The following is a 23007-nucleotide window of genomic DNA, read 5'->3' as shown; positions in this document are numbered from 1 at the left end:
GTCTTTTGAAAAGGTACTGCCCCAGTGACATCTCCTATACCTTTATTCCTGAGAAAGTAGGGGTTCTGAAACTTTTCAGCCCGCAACCCCCAAAATGACATTGCCAATGACTCTTGACCCCGAATATCCTCTGAGGTGGTTATAAATATATAAACCTTGCACACAATGGCGCACACATACCAATAGGCCCAAGTCTATTCATCATTTAATTTTAAAGAACGGCACTCAGAAAACTATCCTCTGTTTAGTTGTTGCCTGTATTTATTTTGGATCTACGTGAGTGCCATAAAGGTGTCTGAAAGTTTAACCTGGTGCCATAAAATCAATGTGCGTGATGACCTATATAACGTAATCACCACAGAGGGTGCAAAACAATCAAAAGGCTGATGACTTTTTATTTTCATGTTGTTTTGTTAATATAACTATTAACTACTATTTTTTTTTGTAGGTTATGCAAAAAGTACGGTAATTGTAATAGTTTAGTGTAATGAATTAGATTTTTGGAAATCACCAAGCAACATCCAGCCACCCCCCTCCCCAATGTCTCTTGACCCCCACTTTGGGAGCCACTGTTTTAAACCAAATCATGTTATATTGAACTACGAATGATTCAATAATTTTCAGTTTGATACAAGGGCCTATGAGCAACATTTAATAATTGATCCACTGAGAAAACGAGTGTATTGTTTTGTGTAGTAACTGATTACAATATGGATTACATCATCAGATTTTGATTATTTAGCAGGCTACTTTCATTTACTTATTACATGAACCTTATTGCAAATCATCCAAATTATGGATAATTTTTGAAGAATCTTTGTCATGTGGTGATTTAGTTCATTGAATCATTCATAAATATTTCCAGTTATACCATGCAAATTACTAAACACAGCCCATGAAAAATATGTAAAACCTAAAAGACTGGACAGTGTCATTGCTGTTATGTTTATTGTTTTTTGTTTATGCACTCAAACATATATAGATTTTTATGAAACTGCAAAATATAAAATATACAACTGCTTGATCAGACTCCTTATTTAAAATGAGCTGAAATAACACAATTCTTAAGTTTATTTTGGAACAGCTTAATGGTTATTATGTTTAATCCACTTAAATTTGCTACATTAACCTAATCAGTTTGTGTTGGGACATCATGAATGAATTGTGTGGAGCCCTGCATTTCTTATGTCTGTGATGCAGCGATTCCCAAACTTTTGTGATAAAAATATAAAGTTAATTTACAGTAAAGTGCATGTTGACAATTGTAACTGTAAGTTAATGCTATTTAAATCTGTTATTAGCAAATGAACTAATCCAGTGATCTAATAAAGTAATTTACAGATAAAATAAGTAACCTATCAGATTGATACAGACTACAATTTTTATCAAGTAATCTGTAAGTCAAAAAAAACTAAAAAATTTCAGTAATCAACTTACTGTCAGTAAAGCACTGATAATTATAACCTCTACATGAATGCCAGTCAGGTCCGATGTTGTTTTGTACACCACAAGCAGTTCTTCAGAATATCTTTTGTGTTCCACAGAAGACATTTTACTCTCTCTTTGATGTGACATTAATCTAACATATGCTATCCCTATAATTATAAAGTCCTCAAAATACTCTAAGGAGAATCATTACCTTGTACATCATCTATGTTAGTTTTTAATATTCTGAAAAGACATTAATTTCCTGATTTTCATGCTCTATTTATGATTTATTCTTCCTCACATTATCCTTTGAGAGCGCTTTGGCACTGAAAAGAACCCTTGATCTATTCCCAAAAAAATATAAGAATTAAACATTGCCAAAAACGTCATCAGATTGAGATGATTCACTAACAGACACTGCTCTTTTAACACCCAGTGACAGCTGTAAAATAATATACTGCGCTACGTTATTAGGCTGTTTAAAAAATCTGATACACGTTGTTTGATAAACTGTACTTCTAAAGAGTGATTAGTCAAAGGAATATTGTTGATCCAAATAAAAATGACATATTTAATTTCCTTTAAGTTTAGGTTTTGTACGTGAGGTGAAAACTCTGGCAAAAAATTTCACTGTACATCACTCTAAAAAGTATTTTGGGGGATATAACACAACAAGCAAAACGAATGGATGAACGTAAGTTTAAAAACGGAATGTAATGAATAAAATAAACCATTGTGGAAGTAGAAGGGTCTGACAATAATGTTGATTGTGATATCAACTTTAAAACTGTGTAGTTTTATTTAATTCATAAATACACTCTCAAACGGTACAAAACCTGTTACTGTTACAGTACCTTTTCAAAATGTACTTCTGTACCTAACAGATTCATATTGGTACCTTAGTGGTACATTTTTTTAAATGTTCAGGTTTTAATCTATAACCTTTAAGAAATGTTGTGCTGATAGGTACAAAACTGTACCTTTAAAAAAAGGTACCACCCCAGTGATGACCAACCCAGCCTCACTGGACATATGTGCCCAGGACTACATTTTTGAGAACCGACAAATATGTACCCTGGACTATGTTGTCTTGCAGTTTTTGTTTTTACAAATCCACTAGAGGGCGCTGTGTACATTTTTGACGATCTCAAATATGTTACTGTGGCACATTTCTCTTACGTGTTATTTCTCGAAAATACACCGCTGTGTACATTTCTGGCCATCTCAGTGTCCTTCTTATTCATGTCCGTGAGAAAATCTGGTCAGCTTGTCATCATGCATAATATATCAGCTTGATATCAACTAACCAACCCACTTGCCTAAACCCAACCGATAGTGTTTTCAAGAGCTAACTATAAGAGAAAAGCCATCGCAGATCCTTACTTCTATTGCAACTTCTAGTGCTTTTTTGGAGTTTAGTTTTACTGGGTTTCTAAAACCTGTTCGCTCCGCTCTGCCTCCCATGTCTGACTTTGTTCGTGGTGAGCCACCACGCAAACCACTAATGCCAGAAAGGCCATCCATACAGAGGTTAGCATTCAATACCACTGCCTTGCAACAATCGTTTACATAAAATACAGCCATTTTTACCCGCGAGGACATATTTCTTGGTCTACACCAGCACATATCTTCCAGATGAGCATGTGATGTTTATTTCTGAAAGGTTGTTGTGCATTAATGAAATTCTTTTGATCATTTTCAAAATTGTTGATGCAAAGGTGGATTTCTAGCTTTCTGCGTGTTTTATTTAGAACTGAATTATAGGGGTGTTCCATGTTTTAGGAATTGATTAAGTACTGTATGTTTTTAGAGGTCCCATGTAGTCCTTTTTAACGTGTATTTTGTGTAATGTGTGACGTAATTTGAGCTGAAACATGAAGACAGGGTGGAACATAGATTAGCTTCTCCCTTTTTTAAAAAACAGCTAGTAGCGTTTTGTTAGTATTACTCTTCCAGTGAGAGTGGTTGAGTACATATAGCAATACTTTCTTAAAGGGGGTGAGACATGCCAGATACTAGAGAGAATTTGATTGGCAGAAGATCTTATCCTGTAGATATTGATAAGACTAACAAAAACAAAAATAAAACTTTATTAATAATTTATGGCTACTTTAAATATTTAGCAAATATGACATTATGAAATCCCTTGCATGAACAAATGCATAATTAGTGGTAGATATTGGCTAAAACCAGTGCAGATATAAATGTTTTGACTGAAACAAAGAAAAACTTTTATATTATTTTTCTGTGTCCTTCAGGCAGGAATTGACTAAAGATAATGAACATTTGTAATGTAGTGCTAATCGACAATGTTTATGACTGCACAAATTAATCGAATTTTTGACCTGGTTGTGATAAGAAGGCAAATCAGCTGGCAGAAGGAAAAAAAAGAGGTTAAATTTCTATTATATGAGTTTAGGAAATATATGTTGTTATTCTCTTTAAAAAATAATACTTTAAGGCTCTGCAGTGCTAAAAACGTGTTTGGTCGCCTCTGTTAAGTGTAACTGTTCCTATTTAATTCAATAGAAAATATTTATAAAATAATCAACTGCATTTTTATCGTTCATTATTATTTAGACTATTTTAAATGTACTGTAGTTGTTCCTTTGTATGCAGCAGTGTAATTCATTGGCAAGAAAAGCAGTGAATTTGACTCACTTTGGGGGTTTTTTTTTATTTGCAGTGAAAAATCTATAATGTTTTGACAGCCTTACTGGATAAGATTTTGAAATTAAGTGTTTTTTATATGCTTTTTAATAAATGAAAGGACCAATTTTTGTTAGCTTTTATGCTTGACAATAGAGTTTCTGTTAATTTCATCACCATGCTTGTTGATGGCTATACATGAACATTGACAATAAGAAAAATAGCTGTGCTAATGCTAGTGAAAAGTAATATTTTCCATTATCAATTTAATTATTTAATTTCAATAGCATGCATGAGCTAATTTATCTGTGCCCTGGAACCAATGCTGAAAATAAAATAGTTGTAATTGGTTTGAACAACTTCATGGAGCAGTCCCTTTGTTTATGCTGCAGATCAAGTTTGCCACAATATAGTTTATTGTTGAACATAATTTGTTTTCATGGAAATATTTGTCCGTTTTTAGATTATAGAACTTGACGTATTACTCCATCAATCCCAAACACCTGCATAAAATGTTGAACTAGTGTCAGTTTGAGAGAAGGCTTCAGATTGAGGACAGTTTGTTTTCAGTGCCGGTAGCCATTACTGTGAAAGCAATATTGCGATGACCCTTTGAACGCTGCTGTAGAACACTGTCTGTGTTCTCCCCATGCTGGAATGATAAAAAACATGAGTTATAGGTCTGTTTATCCCGCTCTTAAGGCCCTGAGTGCATTATCAAACATAGAATGCATTAGAGTCGGTATTGTTAAAAGTGTTTTTAAGATCTAATAAATCCTGGTTATTTATGGACGCATGGCCACATCGCTTCACCCCCACCATCTACTTCAATTTAGCCTGAGCTCTGCGCCTGTACCTGTGTGAAACCAAAATCCCAGCACTGTCTCGTCCCACATACTGTATGACGGATGCATCCAAACTTCTGCTAAAGTTCTGCTTCTTGGATTGATGCAGCGGCATCATATTATTCTGCATGGTCCAATTCTAGATGTCTGTTTTCCTCACATGCCAGACGCTTGTGTGTGTCTTGAAGACTGAAGAGTGAATGCTGAAGCCGTGCTGAACTCTGTTTTATAGTCTGTTATTGTAGAGTGGGTGGCTTTGACCTCCCTCCATGCCTTTAATGGTGTGTGTGTGTGTGTGTGTGTGTGTGTGTGTGTGTGTGTGTGTGTGTGTGTGTGTGTGTGTGTGTGTGTGTGTGTGTGTGTCTGTGTGTCTGTGTGTCTGTGTGTCTGTGTGTGTGTGTGTTTATTCTCCTAATGGGAATTCATGATTTTTTTAGTATGTCTTCGGATGGGTGTGTTTCCTTGATTTATCATTATATCACAAGAAATAGGTTAAAAAACGTCTGTGTGAACATTAACGCACTCTCAAAATGTTATTTAAAGAAATGCCAGAAAAGTATTTCTGTGGGTAAACCGAATCCGTGCAACACGGTTAGAATCGCTTTGCAGCTGCTCATTTCTGCCTTGGATCTTGGTGAATGGAGCTGCGCATGGCTTTCAAAATATTTTGAGAGCTTACAGCGTATTTAAAGTAACTTTAAATCCTGGATGTTCATCTTTGAATGCATTCCTTCCATTTCCTTCCTTTCTATCTTTCGCTGATTGATTATCTCACTAAAACAAGTGTTAGGGAGATTTGTTTATATTCATCAGTCTTGTCTGTTTGCAGCTGCATTAATGGCACCTGAAGCCTACCAAAATAACCCTGTTACTGCTGTTAGCATTTAGTAAAAAAAGATTTTTGCTTTGCTGTCTTTTGGATTTGAGTGCAATATTTCATCTATTAAGACAGATTTAAACTACATGAAAGTGGATAGCTGAAATGTAGGCCCAAATGTCAAACTTACACATTTTTGTCCATCTTCTCAGAGACATTTGTGGTTTCATTAAGCCCTTATTAATTTTATAGAAAAAAGTCTTAGGCTTGAAAATGTGTAGGCTACTATAGGCCTGCTATAAGCTCTAGAGTTTAGTGAATTAATATTTGCATATCTTTAGTTTTGCTCGAATTTATTTATTTTTTATTCACATGGCTTGAACTTTAATTGATTTTAACGAATAAAAAAATTAGGCCAGTTAATTTAATAGAGCAAAGCGACAAGCAATTTTCTGTATAAATGAAAATTTTAAGTGTTGAGTTCTTCAAGGTATGAAGAATTTTTTTAATCATGTTCCGCATCTGCGGGTTTCAATGTGTTGCTTGGTTTGATAGCACAGCATGCAAAAGCTCAAGCGGTCCTTATTTGACAAGATGCGTCAAATTGACATTGAAACGAGCCTTGATTGTTTTAAATATCAGACCACAAAATAAAAAAATATATAGGCTACTTCTATCACTAAATCAGATTCTGATTAATCCGGGTTGCTTTTAAGATTGAAGAATATATCTTCAGGGTTTTTCGAGTCGTGCAAATTAGCTATTTTATTAATCACACTTTTTAAATTGCTTGATTAGCCGAAAAACAAATGCGCGAAGCCAAAGGTTTCATTTACAAATTAGCCTATTGTAATATAAAATAATGGTCGATTTTTAAAAAAATTATGATTGCATTATTATTATTTTAAATAATAATAATAATAATAATATCATCAAATTGCATAGACTATTTATAATATTTCTGTAGGCCTATAAATTAAACGCATTCAATATTTACCAGTATAAAAAACTGACTGTGCTGATTTGTTTATTTTTTGCGAATTCATGTGACAATAAATAACAATAACTTAACTTTGTTCAATGACAATTGTCTGCCATTAAATTTCACAACAACAAAAAAAAATCCCATCTTCTGAAATCGAGTCTTTAGAAAAGATATGTTTCCAGAAAAACAGAAAGTCCAAAAACCACAGATACAATCATAACGAATAACGAATATCCATTTCGTGTGAACATTGCCCCGCATTTAGTGTAAGCTTCACTTTCCATCATTTGACTCCCGGGACCAGCGCGGATTTGGTGACGTATTTTTTTAGGAAGAACGGGATCCTCTGTTCCTATAGTGCATGTTGTTTTATAAAGCGCTGTCCGGTGATGCGGAGGGAATTTCCCGCGTCCGTGATACGAGCTGCTCTCGGGATTTACCAGGGAACAGACGAGCAGTCGCTCTCACGTCTCCACCGGGCTCGGTACCATACTGTTCGGTGTGTCCGGTAGCTGTGAAGAGAGAGAGGTCACGTCGCTGCCCGATGAGTTTCCCAAAGAACCGGATTCCGAGAAAGAGACCTGAAAGTGAAAGACAATTTTAACAATAAATAAACTATATTCTAATCATAGTAATTATCATATTATTATTATTATGATTAACATTATTATTAACATTATTCATAAATAATAATATTATTAGTAATAATAACCAATAATAGAAGGCAATAATAGTATTGTAATAATGATATAATAATTGTGTAATCATTATAAACAAATGCTTATAATCATTAATAAATAATAACAACAATAATAATAATTAATCATTATTATTAACATGTAGGCTAATTGTTCATACATTATAATAAAAATATTTTTGTATAATAACAAAATTATTATTGTTATAAGATTTATTATTATTACTATTAGGCTTTTTATCCTTCTAACCTATGTTAGTTATATTTATGAATAATTATGCAATCGTTATTATTATTAACATATGCCTATTTATAATCATTAATAATAATGTTAATAATAATCATCATTAACAAATAGGCTAATTTTTCATCAGTGACAATAGCAATATTAGATTCTTATTTCTGTTACTATTGTTATTACTATTGTTATTACTATTATTATTATTATTATTATTATTATTATTAGGCTTTTTAATTTTATTTCATATTATACATTTTATTTATTTATTTTTGTGTTCTCACCAGCTGTTGAAAGGCAGGTTGATCTAAGTCACTCTGAAGTGCAAATTCGCTGAGCGCTTTCCATGGTGGTTGGTAAGCCTGCACATCCACCGGGTGTCCTGGCACTGAAGGGTTGTGTCTTATTGGGCTGCCTGCAACCAGCGCAGTGCCCGTCATACCCTGCAGATTCTGAACCAAAAAAGGCACACATCTATCTTTTACAATGCCATTTTCTAGACAGACAATAGCCTTCATCATAAAACAGTTTTGCTAACTTTTTTGAAACTGAGTTAAAAACTAAATGGACTGCTTTTATCCAAGCCTGCAGTCGAACAACAGGCTCATTTCATACCATCTCGGTTGATATCAAATGTCAGGGATCACTCAGACCCGCACTATTCAAAGTCTGTTTTTTCGCACTTGGTGAATTTCTCACATCGAAAGTGCATTAGTGAGACACTCACCGTCTTATCGCCATGCTGCTGCTGTAACTGTTTCATTAGTATGGATCTCTTCTTATCCTTGCAGCGCTTGTTTTGGAACCAGACTCGAATGACCCGCGGGCTCAGGCCTGTCATCTCCACCAGCTGCTCCTTCATGAGCGCATCTGGTCGCGGGTTTGCGTTGTAGCACGTCCGTAAAGTATGGAGCTGCTTTTCGTTCAGCACCGTCCTCACCCGAGTGGTCTTCTCCGATTGCTTGTGCGCGTGGTTCCGATGAGGAGTTTGTCGGACCGACACCGGATCAGCTGAAGACAAAACAATCATGGAAAAAAGGAACAGTTTGAGAATGTGTCGAAAAATTATCGGGGACGTGCGTAAAATATATGCTAGCCTACTAGTAGCTCATATAGCCTAATTCTTAATATAGACTTATGCTGTTTAACATCATTAAAATAAAATGCTATGAAAATTGTTATGAATATTGTTGTTGTTTGAATCAATGTAATGAATATTATGCTAAAATACAAATAAAATATATATACCGATAGATCTGAAATCTGCAACTGAATTCTACATTTATGGAAAATATTATAACGCATTAAACTGAGATGGTAAATAATGGGTTATTAAATGCTGATTGCGTTTATTTCAACTGATGTTATTTTGCTTTGAAGATTATTTAAATGTAATTATGCATATGTATTTGTGAAAAAGGAAATTAAAGACTCTTTGTAGACCTCTGCAGTATTTAAATGCCCTGCCGCGCAGGCTTATCAGTGGTTGACTAAACAAAGTTATCAAGCGGATCAGCCTGTAATTAGCTATTATGTAACAACACTACACGATTCCTCCCACAGTAGCCTATAATTACAATTCACTTTAGCCTCTGACTATGTGTTGAGAGCCATCACTTTCTAAAAATGACCTTAAATAAGCTCTAACCGTCCCAAGCAATATTTGGATTGTTTTTTTTATTTTCATTTAAATATTGCATTGGATTATATTACTAAAGTAAGCTGAACGTAATTATGCTATACTGACCTGCCATGTGTAGTCCTCTAGTGTGGATGTTTCCCGGACTAAGTGGGCTGCCGCCTGGTCCGCGCTCCAGTGCTAGACCATGATCTGCCCGACATAACAGTTCCTCGTCCCGGACAGAGAACTCATCCCCGGGCAAAAGCTGCCGGCTACACACCGAGCAGCGGAAGCATTCGATGTGATACACACTGTCCCGAGCTCGCATGACCAAATCACTGCTGCTGAAGCCCAAAGTGCATTTTGCGCATTTTATACCGAACAATCTGTTGGATGTTGGAAAGAAAAAATTGTTTTGTTTGTAGACTACATCAATCCACCGTTATGTCTATACTCGGAGCATGCTTTTTAATGAACTCTATACTCTCTATAAAATAAAGGTTCCAAAATAAGCTTATTTATTTAGTTTTTTTGCAGCATTGCCACAGAAGAATACATTTCTCAGTTTCTCTGAAGAGCCGTCCAATAATCTTAAAAACAAGCATTTTATTTCTTGGTGTAGGCTAAAGAAAATTTTAGTTATCTCATTAGAAATAAATTACATGTTAGAAAGAGGTTTTGTGGGATGGAATGGTTTTCTGGATCTTAAAGCTTCTTTACAATTCCCAATGAAAAAGATTTGTTTTTAAAAGTGTGCAGTCTATTCCCAGATGTGTTTAGCTATATCTAAGTATAGCGTTTCACACATCCGTTTATCGACTTATTACAGAAAAAATGCATGCTTTTCTCGAAACAGACCAAACGAAAAAACCTACCTTACATAATCTCTCTTGCAATACGTTTTCCCGTCCCGTACGAAGCAAGTGCATGTCTCGTCCAGGTATTGGTTGCACTCCACACATTTTAAACAGGCTGCGTGCCACTCCAGGTCGGGGGAGACGCGCAGGATGTACTGGTCGTGGATCTGACTGCCGCAGCCAACACACATCGCAAGTCCAGACTTCTCTGGACATATACAAAAAAATACATATACAGAGTTAACTGAGCTCGATAAAAAAAATTACGTGTTTACTCGTTAAATATCCAAACCATATATTTGAGTTTGTAACTAAACTACTAACTCTGGGATAGTGCAAAATGAATACTGCAAAATCAGCCGCGAATAAACCTAATAATTTCTGTAAAATCAAATTTATACGCATATTTCTATAAAGAACGTAGACTACTTCAGGATTTGTGTAAACACCTACTTTTGGAATGATCCCCCATATCATCCAAAAAAGAAGAGCTGAATATTATATCCACCATACAGGTTGCCTGAAGATTGCTTGAAGAAAGAGAAAGACAGAAAAGGTAGTGTCCCGCTCCCAGCTGTCCCGCAACTTCAGTCTAGAGTGAGGAGAGATGGAGAGGGGTGAACGCTGGAGCAGGGGCTGACAGAGCTGTGTCTGCCGCGCGAGACGTGACGTCAGGCGTAAACCCGAACTAAGACGCGTCGGTAGGGGGCAACAAGTCACAGTGCACCCGCTATTGATTCAGCCCACTCCCCAGACATGATCAGATATCTGTGCTTGTTGTTTCAGAACAATATGAAAACATCTCGATTCGTTTTTTATCTGTGAGGTTGGTTGGAGGATGGATAGACGTGGAAAAGTGATAAAGATTTAATTTTACGGGTTCAAAACTGTCATTTGAAGTGAGATTCATTTTGAAGTGGCTCATTAGGGTCCAAGCAGCCTACAATCAGAGTGACATCTACCGGTTGATAAGCTAAACCACAAACCTGAATACTATCGCAGTGATTAAAGCAGGGGTGCCCAAACTTTTTCCTATGAAGGGCTAAAAACTAAACTTGATTGAGGGTGGAAAAAAGAATGGGCCAGAGAAAATAAACCAAACTGTAAAGTTTTCAATGTAATTTCCTAATTTATTATTATATTTCATCATATAATTTAATTAATACTAGAATTTATTAAATTCAAAATACTTTAATTGTATTAATAATTATACATTTTTGTACATTTTATGATGAATGAATGTCTTAAAATAAAAAAATAAACAATTCCATTTATAACACTAAAAAATACACTTTGCCTTGATTCGTTTGCTGATGTCTTGATGATTTATTTTTTATCTTTGCCATGATGACAGTAAATAATATTTGACTAGATATTGTTCGAGACACATTTAAAGGCTTAACTAGGTTAATTAGGTTAACTAGGCAGGTTAGGGTAATTAGGCAAGTTATTGTATAACGATGATTTGTTCTGTAGACTATAGAAAAAATATAGCTTAAAGGAGCTAATAATTATGACCTTAAGATGGTGTTTAAAAATTAAAAACTGTTTTATTTTGGCTAGAATAAAAGCAATTAAGACTTTCTCCAGAAGAAAAAATATTATCAGACATACTGTGAAAATTTCCTTGCTATCTTAAACATCAGTTGGGAAATATTTAATATAATATATATATGGCGTCACGGTGGTGCAGTGGGTAGCGATGTCGCCTCACAGCAAGAAGGTCACTGGTTCGAGCCTCAGATTTTTCAGTTAGCATTTCTGTATGGAGTTTGCATGTTCTCCCCGTGTTGGCGTGGGTTTCCTCCGGATGCTCTGGTTTTACCCTCAAGTCTAAAAACATGTAGTATAGGTGAATTGGGTAAGCTAAATTGTCAAGTGTATGTGTGAGAATGAGAGTGCATGGGTTTTTCCCAGTAATGGGTTGCAGCTGGAAGGACACCCGCTGCATAAAACATATGCTGGATAAGTTGGCGGTTCATTCCACTGTGGCGACCCCTGACTAAGCCAAAAAGAAAATAAATGAATAAATAATAATGAATGAATAATAATAATTACAGCTATTAAAATATTAAGTGAACTACAAGAAGCAGCAAGAAGGTTGCTGGTTCGACTAAATCTAATAAAGAAAATGAATGAATATATAAATAAATATATATATTGTGAAAGGAAAGAATATTATTGTGAATGCTATTTGGATATCAATGGTTCTTCTTGAAACCATCACTGCCAATAAAAGCAGCTAATTTTTAAGAGTATAACCCTCTACTTAATGTTTAATGAGCGCTGAACATGCATGTAAACATTAAATGCATTTAAAGTCATAAGCCATGTAGCCTCCTGTGCAATGGGAATAAGACATGCGGCGCAACCAGCAAACATGCAAAAAATCAAAAACATCACATGGCTATTGACAGATTTTGTGCTTCACCATGGCCCATTATTTCATTCAGAACCGCTTGATCCGTGTTCCCCTCCAACGGGGGATAGGCCAGCTGTCAGGGGTCTGCATTAGCAGAGTTTAAGTGTGGCTAATGGCAGCTTTAAGCCTTAAATTATTTACTGCTCTCATCAGAAATGAGGCTTAAAGTGCTGTGTGTCCAGCCAGCCCCAGAACAGCTACAAGTGCCAAAACCACAGGCAGAACTCAGTGCACACAATTTCAAAGGAAAATAAATAAATCACGCAATGGACATGTATAGTGATTATTATTACTATTAACAGACATTTTGGTTTAATTTGATTCATATATATTTATAATAATTATATATATATATATATATATATATATATATATATATATATATATATATATATATATATATATAAAATCTTTTTTTTTTATTTTATTTTTTATGTTTTTCTCTTTTGATACAATAAGATTTTTTTCACATATGCACATTTTTTGCACCAGCTCAGAAAAAGCAAGAAAAAAAAATCAGGTCCTCCTGCACGCTCCTCTGAAAGTAGAATCATGTTGCTTATATATAATTCAACATATGTCTGATTTAATGTAGCATTCACATAATAATTAGTATTAATTTTTGATTGCGGCCTCAGGGCATTTCTGCATTGTTGGCAGAGGAAGCAGTGCCCTTATTATTATAACGGTGTTGCTGTCAGTCTGACCTTTTATTTTACAAATGCAGAGCTTGTATCTGTGTCCGTGTCAACACTGAAGCGCTCTCCACGTTCATTAAGAGCTGCTACAAATATGTCTGTCACTCTAATGAAGAGAACAGCTCCTCTGTGGACTGCCCTGGTAAACTCTCCATTCACGCCTGCATAGTTGTTGAGTTGTTTTCAGTTCTTCCCAAGGGTTGCTTCCTTTTAGATTCAGTGTTGATTTCTGCATAAAGAAAAAAAGACACTCAAATCACTTTACAGTCATGTACATGCAAAATATGAAAATTTACAGTTGGAGAGGAATGCAAACCCTTACTATAAAGGGATAGTTCACCTAATTATGAACAGTACATTTCAGGACATTTACCTGCCCTCCACTTATTTTAGATTTGTTTTAGTTTCTTTCTTCTGTTGAACACAACAGAATATATATTTTTTTAAATGTTGGAAACCACTATCCATTGACTGCATACTTCCATTTTATACGGAAGTCAGTGGCTACCTTGTGTACCTGATTTCTTCATTGTTCAGCAAGGTTTGACTACTGGAGGGAATGAAAAGGGTGAAATAAATTTCCCTTTTGGGCGAACTGTCTCTTTAATAACTGTTTAACCCTCTTTTGGCAGTTTTTTTAGCTTTTTAGGAGTTTTGGGTCACTAATTTTTCATTAGTTAATGGATTGACTAACATGAACTATATGAACAACCCTTGTACAGCATTTATTAATCATTGTTCATTTACTAATGCCTTTTTAAAATCCAAATTCATGTTTGTCAACATTAGTTATTGCACTGTGAGTCAACAAACAAACATCATTTACTCATGTTAATTAATTTTAACTAATATGGACAAATACTGTAATAAATGTGTTGTTCATTGTTTGTTTGTGTTAGTAAATGCTTTAACTAATACAACCTTATTGTAAAGTGTCACCGACTTTTGCATAATTCATGTTTACTAATCGGTTTTAGCTTTTTATTTATTTATTTATTTTTTAGATGTCTGATTGCAAATCATTTCCCTCACGCTAAAGTAATTTGATGTTTTTGAAGCTATTATATTCTTAACCTCTTGAGCATCAGGTATGTAAATACATTTGATAAATATCCAATAATATGTTATGACCAATTAATGCACTTAGTTAGTAGTGATTGATTGCCTGATTTATTGATTGATTGGTTGCAATTTTCCATATTTTGTCCTAAAATTAAATATAAAAAATAAGAATACACCTGTAAAAAAAAAAAAAAAAAATAAAAAAAAAAAAAAAATAAAAAAATATATATATATATATATATATATATATATATATATATATATATATATATATACACACCCCTCAAAATCTCTCATTTAAATTGATATTTTCTTTAGGATTCATTCATTCATTTTCTTTCTTAGTCCCTTTATTATTGCCCTTCCAGCTGCAAACCATCACTGGAAAACATCCATACACACTCATAAACACACACATACATTACGGACAATTTTTTAGCTTACCCAATTCACTTATACCACATGTCTTTGGACTTGTGGGGGAAACCGGAGCACCCGGAGGAAACCCACACAAACACGGGAAGAACATACAAACTCCACACAGAAATGCCGACGGACCCAACTGAGACTTGAACCAGCGACCTTCTTGCTGTGAGGCAACATCGCTACCCACTGCACCACTGCGTTGATTTTTCTATAGGATGCTTTACAGTATTATTTTTGTGCATATAAATTAGTGAGTACTGAAGCCTGGAGCTAATCTAACAAAATACCTCACAATAATGGTAAATTAAATGGTATTCAAAAATTAGTAGCTCAAATGTATGCTATAGAAAAATATTAAAGAACATTTTCAAAAATAGCAAAAATCAAGAGAAACAAAAAATATACAATTTTGTTGAAATGTTGTAGTTTGTATTTTTTTTGCAATATTTTTGCATGAATTTAATTGTAGTATCTTTTCATTTCCAAGAGAAAGCCTTATGAAACATTATAAGAAAGTACTTCATTTATATACGTGTACAGCAACCCACATGGAATTGTTGTGGTTTCCAAGAGATAAAATTATATAATACAAATAAAACAAAAGAGTAATCAACTGCATATATGCATAAATATATAATAAAAATATTATCATTTGTATAGTTTTTTTTTTTATGATTTTGAGACAAAAATACAGATACAGTTGAGGTCAGAATTATTAGCCCCCCTTTTAATTTTTTTTCTTCTTTTTTAAATATTTCCCAAATTATGTTGATCAGAGCAAGGAAATTTTCACAGTATGTCTGATAATACGTTTTCTTCTGGAAAAAGTCTTATTTGTTTCATTTCAGCTAGAATAAAAGCAGTTTTAGATTTTTTTAAGCCATTTTAAGGTCAAAATTATTAGCCCCTTTAAGCTATATTTTTTTGGTAGTCTACAAAACAAACCATCCTTATACAATAACTTTCCTAATTACCCTAACCTGCCTAGTTAAACTAATTAACCTAGTTAAGCCTTTATTTGTCACTTTAAGCTGTATACAAGTGTCTTGATCAATATCTAGTGAAATATTATTTACTGTCATCATGGCAAAGATAAAATAAATCAGTTATTAGAGATGAGTTATTAAGAATATTTAGAAATGTGTTGAAAAAAATCTTCTCTCCCTTGAACAGAAATTGGGGTAAAAAAAATAAACAGGGGGTTAATAATTCAGGGAGGCTAATAATTCTGACTTCAACTGCAAATCAATGTGTATCTCTTTATTTTTTCTATAGATGGTTTAAAGATTTGAATTCCTAATGGCATTTTAAAAAACAAAGATGAGATGTCCCATTTTGGTACAAAGTTCTATAGCAACCTTATTTGCATGGCTTCCTCCTGGTGGTCAGATTCTAGGACTGATGAGGATTGCAGCTGTTTAATGAGCTGAAGTGTGTTCATGTTTTCACACCTGACGGCTGAACAGTGGGGTGTGTATGTATCTAAATGTGGCCATTTCTGCCTCAGATGCCCATGGGACAGTTGGGCAGGCAGGCGATGTAAACGTGCCCATTTTACCCGGCTGTTCTACCCCATGTGATGGTTTTAGTAGCACCACAGGGCCAGAAGATGAACAGACTATCAGTGCCTTCTGCTCTGCCAATACACTGCACAGAAACAAGAGCTCAGGGAAAACTGACCAACCGGACACAAATCACAAGCCCATTTGTATTCTGCTTCACTCACATACATTGCCCTCTACTAATACTGGCATACGTGGTAAATTGATCAAAAAAGGCTGTGGAAAAAATATCTTAATTGTTTGATCTTTTGATTATTTGCTCAAACAATTGAAGATGCTTGAAGTTTGGAGTTTGAAGAAAAGGCTTTTAAAGTTTTAATGAATTGTGGCAACATTTTACCTCAAAGCACAGCTCTTTGTTGTTTTTTGGTCATATTGTAATGAGTGAATGAATGGAAAAGTTTGGAGCTCATGATTGAACAATTTGACAAGATATTTGATAGTCAGGTGTACCAAAACATGTAAAATATAAATGGGAATATATATTTCAATTATTTTGCCCATATTAATGCAAATATTGTCATATGAAAACTGAGCTGTGCTTGCAGTTGTTTGTTCTCAGTGAAAGAAGAGTTTTTTGTTTGGTATTTAGTAAAATTTGGAAATTTGTTTAATCAAGTTTGCCAGGGCTGTAATATATGTGTAAACACAAAAGTCATTCACTTATTTATTCACTATGATTTAAGAAAATGTTGACCTTCACAAAATGGGAAGTTGCTACACTGTCAGAAATAAAGGTGCAAATGCTGTCACTGGAGCTGTACCCTTTCAAAAGGTACATTTTAGTATGTTAAGGTAACATATAAGTACCTAAAGGATCCATATTGGTGCTTTCTAAAGATTTTGATGAAAAACACTGAATGGGTTCTTTGATTTGTAGTAGTGATGATGATGATGATATTTAAAAGCCAAAAAATGACAGTGCTAAATAGCACCTAAACTACCACAAGGAACCAATGCAATACCAAATTTCTTTTGCGTGTATCTTTAAAGTAAGCATCAGAACACTCTAAAATATGCTTGGATGTATTAACCCAATGTTGGGTCAAATAAAGACAAAACCTAACATTGGGTTAAGTTTTTCATTTAAATTTACTTTAAAGATACCAACCCAGGATCATTCTGAAAACATACCGTTATATACATTTCTGGAGAGCACCAAATGCGTCCCAGGAGCTACGTTTTTTGTTTTTTTTTTTGCAGTTTTTGTTATCAAAAATCCACCAGAGGGTGCTGTGTACAATTTTTGAGATCTCTAATTGTTCTCGCGAGTGCCATTCACGACTGCTGTTCTCATGTAAATCCACCAGAGGCCGCTGTCAACTGACTGAATAAATGACCAACTGACTGACTGATCGACTGACCCAGCCTCCTCCTTCCCTAAACTCAACCAGTAGTGTTTTCAAAAGCACTATTTGACCCACCCACCGCCTTCCCTAAACCCAGTCGACTGTTTTAAAGAAAAAGAAAAGCCCTCGTCTGATTACCACATTTTCAGATTTGACCACATTCTCACCCTGTTATTTACTTGTTTATTTTATTTTTGGCTTCTGTTTTTGTCTAACACGCTTTCTGGAACAGTTCTTCACCAGACTCGAACCTCGTTCAACTCCTCTTTGTGTCTCAAGTCCACTGATGCGCATGGCGAACTAACTGGACAAACTGGTAACAGTGGGAAAGCCATTCATACGGAGCTAAGCAATCAGCTGGTATAAGTAAGAAAAGGTATGCATCACACCGCCCCATAGCGTTTGTTTTAAAGACTAAATGCAGCCATACTTAATTCTGGTTACATGATACGCGATCTCCAGAAATGTATATAGGGCTACGTTTTCAGAATGAGCCTATGTTGAAAGCTACACACAAAAGAAACTTGGTTCTGCATTGGTTCTTTGTGGTAGTTGAGGTGCTATTTAGAGTGCATCTAGATGGTCCATTTAGTAACTTAATAGTACACATTATACATACCTAAAAGGTACAGCAAATGTACCCATTGAAAGGTAATTCCCAAGTGACAGCTATTATTTAGTGAAAAATAACACAGAAATGCAGATAAATTTCCACCATTGCAGCAATAATTAAGAAGTTTTATGAACCAGGAAGAGGATGTGTGTTTGTTTGTCCAAATGCACTGTTAGGAGGATTGTTTTGGTGGCCTAAAACTGAAAAGAATTGCAGAAGTGAGTCATGAAGTCAGAAAGTCAGAAACCCTTTGAGAAAAAAGCCTCTACTCTCATCCAAAAACAGACTCAAGTATCTTCAGTATTCTTGTTAATATTTTGAGCAAAAGGTGTAATAATAAAGACAACTTTTATTTACATTTACCAAGGGTGCCAATATTAATGGAGGGCAGCGTTTGTGTATATTTTGAATGGGGTTGTGGGATCCAGCAGGAGAGTTTTTCAGGAAGAGAAAGTTGTTCGCTGGGGACCCGAGGGCCGGTGGGCAGGAGAGCGGCTCTCACTCTGGATTATACGTTCTGGCTTTTAACGGCATGTTCACAAATTGATGCCGGGCTCCTCGGGGGCTGCAGCAGGAGCATTAAATGGCACTGAAATATTCATATGTGAGTGCATTTAGCTGAGCGCAGCTGATGGTGGCTCCCTCAGGGGCCACAAGGAAGTGCTGCTGCTGGGCTCCAAGACACCCGTAGACCCACATGGCCGGTATGGGTGAGGGGTCTGTCTGGAGCCCCTGAGCTGATTCTGGATCTCGCTCTCTAAGAATCCATTCACTGTCAGTCAGTCAGTCAGTCAAGTTCAGCTCTTTTATTGCATGGATTTAATTGGGACACAGTTTGTGTGCATTCTGTTCTAATAGTTTATTGAGGGGTCTCACAATACTCTGCCAAGAACAACCATACGAATAATATTTAGGCATGTAAAAGAGATTTCTCTATAGAACAACAGGTTATTAAGTTTTATACGGAGCTTTATATGTGAAGTTTCATGTATGGTCTTGTTTGCAGGCTCATTTTTCTTTTTTGTTAGATAAATGTTGGGGTTAATATAAAAAAAACTTGTTTTTTTAGTATTTATTTTCGTATAAATTGTTTTAAAATTATGTCCATTTATTTAAAAATAAAATCATTTATTTATTTATTCCTTAATTTATGTGTTCATTATGTTAAATTTTGGTCAATACAAATTAAAACATAATGATAATTAATTTTTATATTTATTTCATAGGTTTAACATTGAAAAAAATATTATTTAATATGTATTTATTAAATTAAAATCATTAATTTTAGTTGTTAAATATTACATTTAGATATTAGTTTAGATATACACTATATATATATAAATATATATATATATATATATATATATATATATATATATATATATATATATTTGATGATGTATCACATATATTATTGTAATAATAATATAAAGATATTATTTTCTTCATTGTGAATAGAAGATACAAAGAGCTATACAGTTTAAATATTTGCTTGTTTCAATAACTTGTAAATGCATGTTTATCTTTTTAAATGAAACATATAGCTATTTTTATATTTATAATGTTATTATAATTTAACTTTCTGTGATTTATTTATTGATGTATTTCCATATACACAACCACACAGATATACACAATATATACAAAGATATTATGCATGTATAATATTAAACATAATTACTAAATGTTTTGTATATACAGTTACACAAAATATAGTTAATAAAAAGAACAAGTTATTGCAGGACACAAAGTGCAGATTACATAAAGGACTTTGATTTAGTCGTGTGTTTGAATGGCATGTCTGACTGACCCAGTTCTCCCGCAGAAAGTCAAGTCCTGCTCCATCCAGCGGAAAACTTTTATGTAAATGTGAAGTGTAGAAATGATGGCTTCAGTCTCTGGAGTGACGTCTTCTTTCACTTCGCTGGGGTGCCATGCACTTAAGAAAAATGTTCTCCAAAAGAAACCCGAGAAGCTTTTTAAAATATGATGTATAATTTATTTGCATCTCTCTTTTTTCCTCCTGGCTCATATCTCTTTGAAAGATGGTTTGGGTTTAGATGTGGTGGCCATTTGACTTCTGCTTGCACTTCTGCAGTGTTCTTGTTTGGCGAACTTGTGTATTGATTTTGCGATGGATCCAGACGTTCAGTACTAGATTCATTGACCGCAGAAGAATAAATGTTGCAGCAGCAATGTCAGCCTTTTTCTGTATCATTTGTTTATTATTTGCAAACATAAACGCTTTTTAGATAAAAAAAAATCCATTTGATCATGATTTAAAGGGATAGTTCTCCAAAAATATGAAGATCATTTACTAACGCTCAAGTTTATTTTTTCTGTTGAACCCAAAACAAGATATTCTGAAAAATGTTGAATAAAAAGCAGCCATTGACATCCATAGTTGAAACAAAAAATACTATGAAAGTCAATGGCTATTTTTTCACCAACATTCAATGTATCATTTTACTTTGTGTTTAACAGAAGAAACTTTTTTTTAATTTTTGGGTGAACTAACCCTTTAAACCCTTTAAGAATCTACAATAATTATTTTATTTTCACCAGGCATACATATTATTTATAGTTTTATGTTTAGAGTAAACAAATATTTTAAACTAGTTCAATTGCAAAACGATTATGAAGTACAAAAGGTAACAATTTACAAAAAAAACCTCCTCCATATAGGTTAGTTAATGCATTAACATCAACAGTAAGAAACAGCTACATTGGTTACAGATATATGTTAATGTAAGCTTTAAAAATACAACCATATTATTGATTCTTTTAATTTTGTTACAGAAACATCTTCTGATGCACAAACTTGGACACATCATCAGTGTTGTTTCCTGGACTTATGGGGTGTTTCGGGTCTTGCAACAGACACCCTCCTCCAGGCAACCCGACCGAGGCTGATCAGACCCCGGCTTGTGTCAAAGTGGCAAGTGTGTTATAAAGACTCTTAAAAGGAAATGAACATTTACATTTACTGGCCATTTCTTTACTTATCCTCAAGTGGTTCCAAATTTTTTTGAATTTCTTCTTTCCATTGAACACAAAAGATATTTTGAAGAATGTTGGATACCTGCAACCATTGATATCCATAGTAGGAAAAACAAATGCTTCTGCAGTCAATGGTTAAGCGTTTTAAACATTTTTCAAAATATCTTTTTTTGTGTTCAACAGAAGAAAGTCAGACGGGTTTTATGAAATGAAGGATGAGTAAATGATGACAGAATATTTTCACTTTTGAGTGAAATACCCCTTTAAAGAATGAACGAATGTCAATATAGTTTAATGAACTAATGTTATTTAATGGACTCTCATTGTAAAGAGATAATGAGCAATAGGAAATCATAACATTTTCAGTCAATATCTCAACCATATCTCAAACATAAACCAGATCATGTAAAATATTTGTGTTTAGGGGAAAAAAGCAGATTAAGTCTGCATGCGTTTGGTGCCTTGATGAACACCACTTTACAAATGACAAGCTGAATATTCTTAAAATGCACTGTAAAACTTTAAATAATAAATAACTGTATTTTGAAGTGCCCATGATAACATTAACATGTATGTTCATTATCATAATATATTACTGAATTTCAGCACCTAGCTTTATAATATATTCATAGTCGTTAACACGTTCATAAAATGCACATTTCTATATGGATAATAATTCATAACAAAGATCCAGGGTAATTTTTTAAAGTTTATGAGTCCTAAAGAAATCTAAAAGAAAATGAAGAAATAATTTCTGCAACATCATGAATTTAATGTTAAGCCACTGGGTTCTTTTGTTCAAAACATTTAAAATCAAAATAATAATTTAAATGTTTAAATGATATTCTCATACATGCATGTTCTCTTTGTTTTATTTTATATTTTTATCTAAATTTGGTACACAATATGCAAAAACAAGCTTAAAAAAGGGGATAAAAAAAAATCATCATTTACTCATCCCTTGAATTGTTACAAAGTATACCAGTTTCAGGGTTTTTTTATTCTGTTAACAAAAAAAGATATTTCAAAGAGTTGAAAACCTGTTTAAAACATACAGGTTTAAGTATTACAGCAAAAAAATAAAGCTTTCTTCAGGATACCTTTGTGTTCAACAAAACAAAACCAAAAGAAAAACTCAAATTGTTTTCAGTCAAGTCAATGGTGAGTAAATGATTGCAGAATTTTCATTTTTAGGCGAGGTTTCCCTTTAATCATCAAGTTCCAACTTATTTTTTGTAAGTTGCAAGATTAATTTGATTCAACAGAGTTTTTTTTTTACTTACCTGAACACAATAGAATATATTTCAAAGAGTTGCAAATCTGTAAAAAAAATGGGTTTTACAGCAAAAAATACTGGTTTAGGTTTTACAGCAGAACTTTCCCTTTAATCATCATGTTTTTATTCAACTTATTTTTTTAAGTTTATGTTTAAGATTCATTTGATTCAACTTAAAAATGGAAGACAACCATGTTATTTTCTTTACAGTGCAGAATAACATCTAAGACGTTTGATTGTGGTCATGCAATGTTAATCCTGTTAAAGTCACAGTTCAAGCGCGCAGCTATGAAAGATGTGAATTATTGAGTTGAGTGTCTAATGGTCAGAGCAGCAAGACTCTCTGTGATGCCGCATTTCTGCACTCAAGCCTTTCTCTCTCAGCACAAGCACTGTCTCTCTCCATCAGTGTCAACCGAGGTAGATTCAGGCCAGCTTTTCTTCACTTAAAACAATCCATCA

At 34.1% G+C, this 23007-nt stretch overlaps 1 protein-coding gene across 1 annotated transcript; it reads right to left on the bottom strand.

Moving 5' to 3' along the window:
- Positions 1-6760: 6760 nt before the first annotated feature.
- On the bottom strand, positions 6761-10749 carry isl2b (ISL LIM homeobox 2b). Its single transcript, XM_056462832.1, has 6 exons — positions 10591-10749; positions 10156-10345; positions 9407-9666; positions 8387-8670; positions 7944-8111; positions 6761-7305 (listed from the first exon to the last, which is right to left on the bottom strand). Exons 1-6 carry the CDS (start codon positions 10646-10648, stop codon positions 7189-7191), a joined length of 1077 nt encoding a protein of 358 aa, XP_056318807.1. The 5' UTR covers positions 10649-10749; the 3' UTR covers positions 6761-7188.
- Positions 10750-23007: the final 12258 nt, after the last annotated feature.

Source organism: Danio aesculapii, chromosome 7, assembly GCF_903798145.1.
Source record: "Danio aesculapii chromosome 7, fDanAes4.1, whole genome shotgun sequence".
Classification (NCBI taxonomy): domain Eukaryota; kingdom Metazoa; phylum Chordata; class Actinopteri; order Cypriniformes; family Danionidae; genus Danio; species Danio aesculapii.
This window is presented reverse-complemented; position numbering and strand designations above follow the sequence as displayed.